Source organism: Sapajus apella, unplaced genomic scaffold (assembly GCF_009761245.1).
Source record: "Sapajus apella isolate SASKATOON/1434 unplaced genomic scaffold, GSC_monkey_1.0 scaffold7, whole genome shotgun sequence".
Taxonomy (NCBI): Eukaryota; Metazoa; Chordata; class Mammalia; order Primates; family Cebidae; genus Sapajus; species Sapajus apella.
The window spans coordinates 29091663-29106345 of record NW_022436947.1 but is presented as its reverse complement, the minus strand read 5'-3'; the positions used below and the strand labels follow the sequence as shown (position 1 = coordinate 29106345).

The window sequence follows — 14683 nt, the reverse complement described above, 5'->3', positions numbered from 1 at the left end:
CCTGAGAGGATTCCACAAACCTTACTTATCTTTTTAAGATCCTGCTTTCCTGACCAACTGGAAATGTTAGAAATTACACTCTTGTTTTCTAGCTTCCAAAGACAATTTTACTTGGAAGCAGCGACCTCCTCACATAGGGCCCAAGCTGTTAGGCCGAGTGGGCCAATGTTTCAAAACTGTTCCTGCTGTTGCATTTCACTCTCAGCAAAAAATCACACTGATGAAGGGTCTCGTCTAACAAAAATACCTTGATTCATTTCGATATTTGAGATGTAGATCTTAACACATCATGGCTGGGAATACCCAAGTAAACAGGATCAAATGCTTATCTGATTACCTACGAACCTTTACATGTGACATAGGTAGGGGGAAGGATACAAACTTGATTTCATGCTTTTTAAACTCATCTCTGGGAACAGTCAGGTATGTGCATGCCCATAGGTGCTTAAAGTATAAGGTAGAAATAAGGGAGAACAGCAATGATGGTGTTGCATCTGGGAGACAGAACAGTGGGGTACATTCTAAGGCTATTTAAGCAGGTCCAGACCGGGGAGGTGTTATTTGTCGGACTAAAAGAGAGAAGCTGTGGCCTCTGGCAATTATCAACTATGCTGTGAGGAGGCAGGCACTAGCCAAAGCTGAACATGATTCATAACTTTTCAGCATCACCTGAGCTGGTAGAAAAGGAGGTGCAGCTAAAGTAGCAGTTCCTATCAAAGGGCAGATCCCAATTACTAAATTGCCTGAGGCCAGGGACCAGGTCTTTACATCATCAGCATAAAGTAGAGCGCCTGGCAAGCAGCGGGCACTCAGTAAATCCTGACAGATAAATGAGGCTCTCTTTTTCTTTGAAAAAGAGATTTAGGCCAGGCACAATGGCTCATGCCTGTAATCCCAGCACTATCCCAGCACTTTGGGAGGCCGAGGCAGGCAGATCACCTAAGGTCAGGAGCTCGAGACTAGCCTGACACAGAGAAACCCTGTCTCTACTAAGAATACAAAATTAGCTGGGTGTGGTGGCACACGCCTGTAATCTCGGCTACTCGGGAAGCTGAGGCAGGAGAATCAGTTGAAGTAGGGAGGTGGAGGTTGCAGTAAGCCGAGATTGCACCATTGCACTCCAGCCTGGGCAACAAGAGCAAAACTCCATTTCAAAAAAAAAAAGAAAGAAAAAGAGATTTATGATGTTTTTCATAACCAAAATCCCTGAAAATGTTTAATATTCAGATATAATTCAGATATCCTGGGTATGACTGAAACCTTTTTAAAATGATTGGTTATATTTGGCATATCAGATATTTCCACTGAGCGAGAATGGTAGGCACCATCTCCCAAAGCCTTTCTAACTTCTGCCCAAGAAAGATAAAGGAAGCATGTATTCCCTCCCACGTGAAGAACGACTTTTAGCAGGTGTGAAGACAAAGGTTGTTTTCTATTCATATTTCTTTCTTATGAACATTTATAATCACCAGGGAGTACAGTGATGGAGTGAGACTCTTAACAGCCAAAGTGAAATAACCAAGTATTTTAGACCAAAGAATATCCAGTGAAACAGAGACAAGAAGGAAAGACTTTATACTTTCGGGCTCAGGAATAGAATTCAGGAGGTTCTTTTTTTCCCTTTTTAATCGAAATAAGTTCTAGCCATTTAGAAAGGGTGTGTGAGCAGGGAAGAGACTATCTCAAGAGACACTCCAGTTGTGCTCCATTTCTTCCTACACTCCCTTTAAAATTTTCCTATATTGCCACTTCTGCTGAGAAAAGCTTGAAAGGAACCACTTCTAAACTAATTACACGATACAGGCCTTACCTGTATGCAAGAGCCCCAGCAAAATGACTCTCAATGTAAGTGTCCATTACAGGTTTAAAATGATGAAATTTGCTATCTTGCAGTAAATTTATTATGTGAACCTAAAAAGAGAAAATTCAGCTTTATAAAACTGAATGCAAATCAAGGTTTTCCCTTTTTTTGGTTTTCTTAAAATAAACTCTTACATTATTAAGCACACATTTCTGAACCAGCCTCATGAAAGCCAAGATTGAGAGACAAAACAATTTAAATATAATTAAGGGAAGTTGAACTTACCAAAGAATCAAACACTTTAGATCCATATTTTTGGGAATTTTCATCTAAAATTCCAAATAAGGTGTCCAGTGTATCCTGCAGAAACTGTTAAAGAAGTAGTAAACGAATGAATAAGATACTATCTGCCTTCTTCCTCCCAATCTTCATTTTATGAATCTCTGCAAGAAAAACGGTAACAAAATACTATATACCTTTACTATCTCTGAGCCATCGATTTCTTTTAATTTAGAGAGACAGCCAGTGATCTTGTCTGGGTGGGTTCTCCATTTCAAAAGATCAAGCATATCACCTTTCAAAACAGAAAAGGAAGATTAATTGTCTTAATAGAGAACAGGTCCTCACATGAAAGTGTTCTGCTGGTAAAAGTAAAATTCTTAACACATGTGGCTCCCCTCTCCTGGCCACTCAAATTGCAGGCTCCTATAAACCATGATTAGCCCTCTCCAGGATGGCATTTATTACACTGCATTCTGTTTGCTCCCCACTGCTCTTGACTTACAAACTCCTACTCACCCTTCAGTCCTCAGGTCAGATGTTGCTTCATCTTGGAAGCCTTTTCTGAAATCTCGAGCTAACTGTCGCTTCTGCGTGCTTCTACATCACAGTACCTTACCATTACAGTTGCTGGTGTATTTGTGTATGCCTCAACTGGACTCTAAACTCCAAGAGAAAAAAGCCTTGCCAACCTTGGCCCTACTGTATTCCCAAAACCAAGAACAAAGCAGGCAGGTGACAAATATTTGTTGACTAATTTGCTGCCTCCTCCTGGAAAGATGAGAGTTTCTTGAGGGCTGGGAACATGCTTTATTCCTGTTTGGGTGCCTAGCACATAGCATTCTGCCTAGCAACCAACGCAACCCGGCAGCAAAAGTCTTCTTGACAATGTGACCCAAACCTTGTAGACTAAAAGAATGATGACAGGCCCAGTGATTTATCAGATCATTCAGGGAGCTCTCAACTAGAGAAGAGCAGATCCTGGACTCCACGGGCTATCTGCCATCCCAGAGTCCAGGTAAGTGCAGAGCCCCACTCTTTAACCCTTTCCTAAACAGACATGTGGGCCTTAGTCCAGCAGGTCCTCAGAAAACCTGTTGGTCTGGGGAGGGAATACATTCTTCCTTTGTCTTTCTTGGGTAGAAGTTAGAAAGGCTCTGGGAGATAGTGTCCATGTGTTTATTAGTCTCCAAAGCACGCAGGGAGAGCTGGCACCTGGAGGCCAATGAAGGCAGTGGGAACTGAAAAGGCTCGCTTGTGCCAGGCACGCACAGCGCAGTGGGACCTGGAAGAACCAGCCTCAGGGCTTGGTGAAACTGCCAGACTAGACTAGCAGAGAGAGGAGCCAGGACAAAATTTCCAGGCAGAGAAGCAGGAAATTAATTTCGAATCACTTGTTTTAGCAGAAATCCAAATGGGACTTTCTGAGAAACAGAAAGATAAATGAGGGAACAAAAACTCCAAACCCACCAAAACCAAGGAAGTAGGTAAGATGACAAAGAAAAAGAGAATATAGAGAGAACAGAAGTGAGAAAAAGCATTAAGAATCTCAAGGAGAAAGAGAAGCAAGCTCCACCAAAGCCAGATTCAAGAGAAAAACCTCACAAAGGATTTACTATTAATAGTAAGGAATTCAGTACCAAACAGGAATGTTTATCTGAATAAACACTGGTAAGAGGAGGAGGAGGAGGAGGAGGAATTAGAATGAGAAAAATAAAGGGATTTAAAAATACTGACTTTGGAAAGAGATTTATGATGTTTTCATAACCAAAACCCCTGAAAATGTTTAATATTCAGATGTAATTCAGACATCCTGGGGTATGATTGAAACCTTTTAAAAACTGATTAGTTATATTTGGCATATCAGGTATTTCCACAGAGTGAGACTCAGGGCAACAAAGGCAAGGCTCTATTGTTCTCCCCAGTTTGCTGCCTCCCTCCCACCTACTTCCTACTTCCTGCATCTCACTTTAGGAGGCCTCGCCTCCCGGGCATCTTCTCTTTCATAATCCCCCAGTGCATTTCCCCTGCCATTCACTCCTCACTTCCCACTCCACCCCCATCTCAGCTCTCACTCCTCTTTTGTGTTCTGTTTCCTTTCCTTTAAAGTGAGGCAGTTGCAGGGTCCCTCAGGACCCTGCTCAACGTAAGGAGTGTGGGGAGGAAGGAGGTGGCTATGCTGACAGCAAAGTGGCAGCAGTGGAGAACCTGGACTAGGGCCCATATAAGTAGGCCTGGAAAATATACAGGGGTCCAGACAATGAGTCAGGATGAGCCTGCCCATGTTCCCTGCAATAAGGCTGATGAATCTCTAGACTGTACATGATAGAGCATGTGGAAAAGCCCAGTAGCTATGTCCATCTGGATGCAATTAATCATGTATGCAAGGTAATTAGAGTTTAGGCAAAATTGCTGTATCCTAGGTTTTTGCTTTTGCCATCTGAGGATGTTAGTGGCAAGTTAGGAGCTATAACCTATCACAGAAAATACCAATTTCCACCTTCCATTCAACAAGCATTTATTAGGTGTATATTATGCATCTAACGTACCAAGAGCTATAAAATAGGAGGTTGTCATGACTGCTAATCCTCTGAACCTTAAAATCTCTACTTGATCTGGCAGTCACAGATGCCCAGCATAGTGCTGTGCCTGGCCTTGGTACACTATCCATGTTGGACAAAGAGTGTGCAGACAGACACACTTTGGGAATTCTGAAATGTTAATCTGTGCTAGGAAACTGTTCCTAGATACCGTATCGCTTACTAAATGCTGAATTGTAGTAGATATAAGATTTGTATATTTTCCAAGTCAAGAAAAATAAATACACAGCAATTTAATTCCAATTTGGAACTGGATTACATCGACACAGGGACATGTGTTTAGCATGTAAATTTCAGAGAGACCCACTAACTTCCTTCCTCCTCCCCATATCTTGAAACATGCCATTCATTTCCTGGCTCATTTTGAGCGGTTTCACATTGACAAGGCTAATCAAAGTCAAAATAATAATGAAGCACTTACCGTCTCCAAAAATGAGCCAACCATTACATGGAAGTCTGATCCCACTTTCCATATAGTGAGATGTTTAATATAATTATTTCATAAATTGCTATTTACTCATATTTACCTGAAAATGTTCTCTACTTTTAAAAAGCAGCAACTTCTAATTTTCAGGATTTGTTTCTCTCTGCCTTACTTGCATTAAGTGTGTCTAACATCCTAAACCCCACAACCAGCACAAACTCCTTATATAGGACCAAACATTTTAATGGAAGAGAATCTATTGTTAGGTTTACCTGTGTGGTAGACAGAATAATGGCCTCAAAAGATGTCCTAATTCTTGGAACCTGTTGGAACCTGATGGAGGAACAGGTTCTGAGAATTAGGAGGGACTAACTCTCGGAAGAAAGAAAGAAGACTGTACAGATGTGATTAAAGATCTTAAAACAGGGAGATTACACTGGATTATCCAGCTCAACGTAATCAAAAGGGTTCTTAAAAGATGTAAGATGCTCAGAGTCCCAGACATGTGGAGATGCTACGCTTCTGGCTTTGAAGATGGAAGAAGGGGCCATGATCCAAGGAATGCAGGTGGCCTCTAAAGCTAGGAAGGGTAAAGAAATGGATTCTTTCTATTCCAGGAGGAATGCAGCCCTGCCGACACCTTGATTTTAGCTCAGGGGAACCGATTTTCGATTTCTGACCTCCAGAACTGCAAGATAATAAATCTGTACTGTTTTAAGCCAATAAATTTGTGGTAACTGTTACAGCTGCAATAGATAAGCAATACAACTCCCGAATATTCTATCAGGGAAATTCAGTTCAACATGAATGTAAACTCTACTATACACACACAACTAATCTACATAGGATAAATAAAAATTTCTGTATAAGGATGTCAATAAGAGGTTGATTTTATTATCTTCATAACTTCTATGGGGGTAAACTGGCCTCATAAAAAATACCTGAGATTTGGTAAATGCTTTATAATCATTTATTGAATTATGCCAATGGAGACTTTATTTAAGTAAAATCATTAACTACCTAATGCTGATAAAGCCTGGTAAAACATGACATATCTTAACTTGTTGTCCTATATAAATACAGTAGGAATGAATATTGAAATTAAGAGGTGTTTAAAAAGTGGTCAGTATTTTAATGCTACATTTGGCTTTTTTTCTGAGACTAAGATCTAAAAGAAGAAATGTTTCCTTCTACAAATGCTGCTCTCTGACACAGAAGAAGGAACTAAGAAAGAACTATTAACAGCACACATGTTTAGGCACAGGTTTTTATGAGACACAATATCTCATTATAAAGTGATTCTTCTCAACATAATGAATCTAACTTATTAATGTAGCATTCAGGGTGCTAGCCAGAAGTCTTATATGGCAACCATAAAGAACTCAAAAATGTTTAATTTACTTCCTTCATTACAGAAGATGTTTCTACAGCAATTTGCCAAGGAGAAGAGCTTGCTTTATTAATCATAACTTGCTAAGCAATCACTGACATAAAAAGTAATGCTAGAATTGAAAAGCAATATGCATCTAATTAAACAAAAAACAGCCTTTATTCTAAAGCCTGCAATTAGCACTGTTTATGGAGCCATAAAACACAAGATTAAGGTGTTGGTATTTTCCTTTTTTTTTTTTAAGCAGCTGGGGTTTGATGGTTTATTTGAAAAGTTGTGTACTTGTTTTTCAATACTGGTATAATTTTGAAGTCCTTCTTAAATGACATGCATTCAACAGATCACTACGTCATATTTGTTTCCATTAGAAATCACAAACAGAAGGATCAATAATTTTTCCAATGTAAACTTCTTAACTATAACTTTGGTGTTTACTGAGCTTACCAAAATTTACATGATTATTAGGTACTAGGGCTTTCAAATAAAATATTATACATTACCATTTTGTGTGAGTTTTGTGGAACAGAGAAAGGATGTAATACAAAAAGACTCCTTTGTTGCCTTCATGGCTTGATTATTATTCCCAAGGAAAATGCCCTTGGAAAAGGGAAGTTTGAGGTAGCGGGTAGTATCCTGAAGGTTTGTGTTTTCTTCACACTGTTAAAAATATTAAAAAAAAAAAAAAAAAAAAAACAAGGGAAGGGGAAGAGATCTCATAAGAATTATGAAGCATAATTTATATTACTAGTGTTTATAAACTGGGCAACATTCCAAACAGCATTACAAGTAGAATTTGGCTTTTAGGTAAAATGCAAAAACAAAAACAAAAAAAAACTATATAGAAAAATTAAGCATAGATTTTTGGACTAAGATCAATTTGAGTTTGCAATCCCAGCTCTGTCACTTCCCATGTGAGTGACCATACCAAATCAAATTATTTAACCACACACTGTTTCCGTTATCTTCTCTAAAATCTCATTGTGTTGTCATAAGAATTAGGTCATATAAAGCCTTTAACACAGTCCTGATATACTGAAAATGATCAATACATCATATTTGCAGTGACCATAGCTTGTTTTGAAAAATGCTTAAGTTCTTCCAACATCTCCTCTGAGGCAGCTGTTAAACAGTTCCTTACTTTGAAAACTGGCAGTTAAAAGATATTTGGGTATTATAATTTAAGGGTCCCACCATGTGAGGGAAATCTCTATTTTCACAGAAAATGCCAGCTAACACATGTAAAAGCAATTACAGGTTTAGAAAATATAATTTCAAATCCCTACTATAATTATTTTAGTCAAGGATTGTTGCTTAGTGCTAAAACCAGCAGAACTGTAGAGGAGGAATCGGATGTTCATATGATGCCAATGTACCAACATACAGATTACGTCCTAATGGCAAGAAGACAAATATAACTGCATGTGGGGGAATCGCGCTGTCATTACACCAATGCAGGGCAATGCAAAGACACATATCATCACCTACAATGCATTCTTACCAAAAGTGCAGAACCCAAGTCCATCACATCTAGATTCAACTTCCACATCATAGGAAACACAAGAGAGAGAGGGACATGTTGAGCAACACTACAGGAAGAAACCAGAGAATCCAAAAGACACGAGTTTTCTGTAAGATGCCTGGTCTTATCTCTTTAAGTCAGTGTTGCCAAAAAAGGGACTGTTCTAGATTAAACAACACTTAAGAAATAGATAGCCAGATGCAACATATGGTCCTAGATTTGAACAAACCTGCTGATGTGTCTGACTTTTTAAAAATCTGTACATTGACTAAGTTCTACATAATATAAAAAAATGCAGTGATTGGAAAATCATTAACTGAAAATAAGTAGATTAAAAATAAATATGAGGCAGACCAAGATGGTGGAACAGAAGCCTACACTGCTTGTTTCTCTGCACCCACCCTACAGCACCAAATTTTAACAACTATCTGCACACAGAAAAGCACCATCACAAGAACCAAAACTCAGGTGGGCACACACAGTACCTGGTTTTAACTTCATGTCCCTCAAAAAGGCATTGAGGAGGGCAGAAAAGACAGTTCTGAATCTCTGAGGCCCTCTCCCATTCCCTGCCCCTCCCCCCATCCCCAGCAGTAACTATGCAGCATGGAGAAAGAATCTGTGCAAGTTGGTGGGAGAGTGCAGTGATTGGGGAACTTTGCGTCGAACTCAGTGCTGCCCTGTCACTGAGTAGAAAATAAAGCTGTTCTGGGCTCAGACACTGCCCATGCAAGGAGGGTGCAATGAAACTAGCTCTAGCCGGAAGGGAATCACCATCTCAGCAGTTGGAACCTGAGTTTCTTGCTACCATGGACTGAGTGCTCTGGGGTCCTAGGTAAACCTGAAAGGCAGTCTAGGAGATAAGGACAGCAATTCCTAGACAATTCCTAGTGCTAGGCTGGACTTGGAGTCAGTGGACTAGGGTGGCATGTGACCTAGGGAGACACCTGCTGGCTGAGTAAGGGAATAGTAAATCCAGCACCATCCCTCCTCCAACCCCAGGGAGTGCAGCCTGCAGCAACAAAAGTAACCCTTTCTTTTTGCTTAAGGAGAGAAGAATGAATAGTAAAGAGGACTTTGTTTTGCATCCTGGTTACCAGCTTAGCCACAGCAGGGTAGGGCACTGAACAGAGTCATGAGGTCCCTATTCTAGGCTTAGATGATATTTCTTACACCCATCCTAGGTCAAAAGGGAACCAACTGCCTTGAAGGGAATGACTCAATTCTGGCAGGATTCTCTCCTGCTAACTAAAGACCCCTTGGGCCCTAAATAACCAGCAGTGATACCCAGGGAGTATGCTGCCGGCCTTGGGCTCTGAGACGTCCTGGCTTCAGGTGTGACCCAGCATATTCCCAGCTGTGAAGACTACAGTGATATATTCCTTCTGTTTCAGAAAAGCAGAGGGAAAAATAAAGGGGACGTTGTCTTGTGCCTTAGGTACCAGCTCAGCCACAGTGGGGTAGAGCACCAAGCAGGCTCTTGGGTCCCCAGTACAGGCCTAAGCTCTTGGAGAGCATTTCAGGATCTGCCCTGGATGAGAGGACAGCAGGGTAAGTCTCAGGTCTGGCAGCATTTACCACAAACTCAGAGAATTCAAAATAGCTGTTTTGAAGAAACTCAGAGAAATCTGACATAATAGAGAAGGAATTCAGAATTCTATGAGATTAATTTAACAAAGAGATTGAAATAATTAAAAAGAATCAAGCAGAAATTCTAGAATTGAAAAATGCAATTGACATGCTGAAGAATGCATCAATCTCTCAATAGCAGAATTGATAAAGCAGAAGAAAGAATTGGGGAGCTTGAAGATAGGCTATTTGAAAACACACAGAGTAGACAAAAAAAAAAAAAAAAGAATAGAAAACAATGACACACTCCTACAGTATCTAGAAAATAGCCTCAACAGTGCAAATCTAAGAGTTACTGGCCTTAAAGATGACGTAGAGAAAGAGATGGTGCTAAAAAGTTTCTTTGAAGGGATAATAACAGAGAACTTACCAAACCTAGAGAAAGATATCAACATTCAAGTACAAGAAGGTTACAGATCACCAAGCAGATTTAACCCAAAGAAGCATTTAATAATCAAACTCCCAAAGGTCAAGGATGAAGAAAGGATCCTAAAAGTAGCAAGAGAAAAGAAACAAATAACATACAATGGAGTTCCAATACATCTGGCAGCAGACTATTCAGTGGAAACCTTAAGACGAAGAGAGAGTGGCATGACACATTTAAAGTGCTAAAGGAGGCCAGGCACAGTGGCTCACACCTGTAATCCCAGCACTTTGGGAGGCCGAGGCGGGCAGATCACAAGGTCAAGAGATCGAGACTATCCTGGCCAACATGGTGAAACCCCGTCTCTACTAAAAATACAAAAATCAGCTGGGCATGGTGGTGTGTGCCTGTAGTCCCAGCTACTCGGGAGGCTGAGTCAGGAGAATTGCTTGAACCCAGGAGGTGGAGGTTGCAGTGAGCCGAGGTCGCGCCACTGCACTCCAGCCCGGCACCTGGCAACAGAGCAAGACTCTGTCTAAAATAAATAAATAAATAAAAAATAAAGTGCTAAAGGAAAACAAAACAAAACAAAAAAACAAAAACAAAAAAACCCTTTATCCTAGAATAGCACAACTCACTGGTAATAGTAAACACACAGAAAAACACAGAATAGTATAATACCATAATTGTGATGTATAAAATACTCTTTACTTAAGTAGAAAGACTAAATGATGAACCAATCAAAAAGAACTGGACTTACCTTACTTTGAATTCTACCACAGAGCTATAGTAACTGAAACAGCATGGTACTGACATGAAAACAGACACATAGATCCATGGAACAGAACAGGGAGCCTAGAAACAAATCCACACACCTACAGTGAATTCACCTTTGACAAAGGTGCCAAGAACATACACTGGGGAAAAGACAGTCTCTTTGATAAACGGTGCTGGGAAAACAGGATATCCATATTCGGAAGAATGAAATTTGCTTCTATCTCTCACTGTATACAAAAATCAAATCAAAATGGATTAAAAATTAAATCTAAGACCTCAAACTATGAAACTACTGTAAGAAAACATTGGAGAAACTCTCCAGGACAGTGGTCTGGGCAAAAATTTCTTGGGCGTCCCCAAAAGCACAGACAACCAAGGTTAAAATGGATAAATGGGATTACATCAAGTCAAAAAGCTTCCATACAATAAAGGAAACAACCAAAAAAGTGAAGAGACAACCCACACAATAGGAGAAAATATTTGCAAACTACTCATTTGATGAGGGACTAATAACCAGAATATATAAAGGGCTCAAACAACTCTCTAGGGAACAATCTATTAATCCAATTGAGAAATGGACAAAATATTTGAATAGACATTTCTCAAAAAGAGATACACAAATGGCAAACAGGCATATAAAATGTGCTCAACATCACTGATGATCAGAGAAATGCAAATCAAAAGTACAATGAGATATCATCTCACCCCAGCTAAAATGGCTTTTATCCAAAAGACAGGCAATAACACATGATAGCGAGGATGTGGAGAAAAGGGAACCCTCATACACTGTTGATAGAAATGTTAATTAGGACAGCAACTATGGAGATAGTTTGGAGGTTCCTCAAACAACTAAAAATAGGGCTACCATGTGATCTGGCAATCCCCCTGCTGCGTATATATTAAAAAGAAAGGAAATCAGTATATCAAAGAGATACCCACACTTGCATGTTTGTTGTGCAGCACTGTTTACGACAGCTAAGACTTGGAAGCCACCTAAGTGTCCATCAACAGAAGAATGGATAAAGAAAATGCAGTACATGGATACAACGGAGTACTATTCAGCCACTAAAGAATGAGATTCTGTCATCTGCAACAACAAGAATGGAACTGGAGGTCACTACGTTAAGTGAAATAAGCTAGGCACCAAAAGACAAACATTATATGTCCTCACTTTTTTTTGTGGGATCTAAAAACCAAAACAACTGAACTCATGGAGATAGTGAGGAGGGAATGGTTACCAGAGGCTGGGAAGGTAGTGGGAGGTGACAGGGAGGTAGGGATGGTTACTGGATACAAAAAAGACAGGAAGAAGTAAGACCTAGTATTTGATAGCACAACAGAGTGACTACAGTCAATAATAATTTAACTGTACATTTCAAAGTAACTAAAAAGTATAACTGGATTGTTTGTAACAGAAGGGATAAATGCTTGAGGAGATGGATATCCAATTTTCCATGATGTGATTTTTATGCATTGCATGCTTATATCAAAATATCTCATATACTCCATAAATATATACACATACTATGTACCCACAAAGTTAAAAATGAGAAAAATTGTATAGTATATTCTATAACATCATTTGCATTTGGGTAAACAAAATCTACACAGAATATCTGCATGATATACACTAAGGAGCTAATAGTTAATATCACCTGGCTAATGAGAATATGGTGTTTTATTTTGGTTTATCTGTATACTGATTTTAATGCTTTAATAATGGTGATTTTAAATTAAAATTTTGAGGAAAAAATTGTAACAGATACACAGCTGGTACAGCTTAGATGATTTTGATTATAAATTTAAAAACTCATATTAACTTTATTGTTTTGAATTTGTTCAAATATTTTCAAGGCTACTACCCTAGTAACAGGTAGGAGTTTAAGCACAGAATTCCTTTAATATTCTAGACTATTTTGTGTGACTCACAAGTTTTTTTTTATGTTTTTAATAATAAATCTTTAGGAAAGACCTCTCTAACAAGTTTAGGGAAAAAGAACCAGAATATGACAAGATGTTCTTACTAACACACCTGCCCAATAACAGAAATACCAATATAAACACAATAAACAGCCTCTATAATTCTCTTCTAATATTACAACTCCAAATACTTTCCTTTACTACTGCAAAATAATTCACATAGACAGAAGAGTGCATCAAACATACTTACCTAGTTTAAAGAATAATGGTAAAGTGAATACTTCACATGCTTTTTTCAGAAAAAGTGCTTAGGTAAAGTAATGTCCTAGAACCCTAGATCACTGACCTCCTCCACTCAGTCTCATCCCTGGCAAGTCAAAGTATGAGGCACAGCACCCTACAGTCACCCTATCTGATCTACAGTGTTGGAAACATCTCGGGTCTCTCATCTCTATCCTGATTTGTGTTCCATATGTCTAACCACCACTTCCTGGTGTGACTAAGTCTCATGCCAAACCCAGCCCAGACATTCTGTCCTGCTATTTCCAGGCCTCCTCCCCAGGACTTGGAGCCTGCCCTGGTCTGGTATGATCCATCTGTTCACAGAAATTCTGCCCCTGTAAATATATCTCTTATTAACTTTCCTTTCCCTAATTGCCTGCCATTTCTGGAGCACTTCTGTAGCCTCTTGGAATTCCCGTTTGATATCCCATCTAGCTCAATGGTTGCTGTGGGATGGACCACTTCTGTGAGTGAAGATGTGATGGCTGTGCTGTATCCTTAGCAGGTGTTATGAACAGAAGACTTGGCTGCTTTTCCATTGGATAGGAAAAGGTCCGTGGTCAGGTCAGTTCCACCAGGCTTGGCTCTCACTTCTCCCCCAGCCTGTGCAGCTAAGACCTCAGCGTCTGAGTCTGCCTGAGTTATGATATCTTGATAGCTTCTTACAACTAAACTCTATCACCCTTACTCAAGTATAAAATATAATAAAGATGAACAATACTCTGGACATAAAAATTATTTCAAGAGCTTTCAGCAAGAACAATGGGGTATGTGAAAGAGAAACGAGGGTAGGGGGAGATTACAGGCATGCGCCACCACGCCCAGCTAATTTTTGTATTTTTAGTAGAGACCAGGTTTCACCACATTGGCCAAGATGGTCTCAATCTCGTGACCTCATGATCCCTCTGCCTTGGCCTCCCAAAGTGCTGGGATTACAGGTGTGAGTCACGGCACTTGGCCTGATACTTTCTAATATTGTGACATTGGGCAAATCACATAAGCTCCTTAGGTTACATTATCTTGCCTCATAGGATTGTTATGAGAAGAGAATATACACACAGTGCATAGTAGTGCCTGTCACACAGTAGACAGTAAACGGTGGTTGCTTGGATTGCTTTTAAAATCTTCAGTGTTTGTAGGATATATTAAGGGTACATACTGAAAAACTCAAGGAATAATAAAAGATATGCTATAATATTTTCTGTGTAATAGCTTAAGTTTTTCAGAAATAGATTAAAAACTAACACCATATCTAGTGTAATCCTACTGGATAAAAAAATCAGCTTTGAACCTCCCAGTAAATATATAAAAGGGTTCATAGAAACCAAAGAGTAGTTACATGTTTTCTTTACTGAATTGGGAGGCCACAGTGGGCGAATCACAAGGTCAGGAGTTTGAGACCATCCTGGCGAACATGTTGAAACACTGTCTCTACTAAAAATATAAAAATTAGCTGGGCATGGTGGCAGGCACCTGTAATCCCAGCTACTTGGGAGGCTGAGGCAGGAGAATTGCTTGAACCCAGGAGGTGGAGGTTGCAGTGAGCCAAGATTACACCACTGTACTCCAGCCTGGGCTACAGAATGATACTCCATTTCAAAAAAGAAAAGAAAAGAAAAAAGAGAAGAGAAGAGAAAAGAAAAGAGAAGGAAAGAAGGAAGGAAGGAAGGAAGGAAGGAAGGAAGGAAGGAAGGAAGG

At 39.6% G+C, this 14683-nt stretch overlaps 1 protein-coding gene across 4 annotated transcripts in view; it reads right to left on the bottom strand.

The window, feature by feature from the left end:
* Positions 1–14683, bottom strand: part of DOCK4 (dedicator of cytokinesis 4) — a 483746-nt gene that overhangs the window by 144421 nt on the left and 324642 nt on the right. For all 4 annotated transcript variants that reach the window (XM_032275667.1, XM_032275665.1, XM_032275666.1 and 1 more), the window contains exons 17-20: positions 6995–7151; positions 2278–2375; positions 2087–2170; positions 1811–1911 (exon numbers count right to left, since the gene is read on the bottom strand). In XM_032275667.1, coding sequence (XP_032131558.1) covers positions 1811–1911; positions 2087–2170; positions 2278–2375; positions 6995–7151 — 440 coding nt within the window. The remainder of the gene's footprint in view (positions 1–1810; positions 1912–2086; positions 2171–2277; positions 2376–6994; positions 7152–14683) is intronic.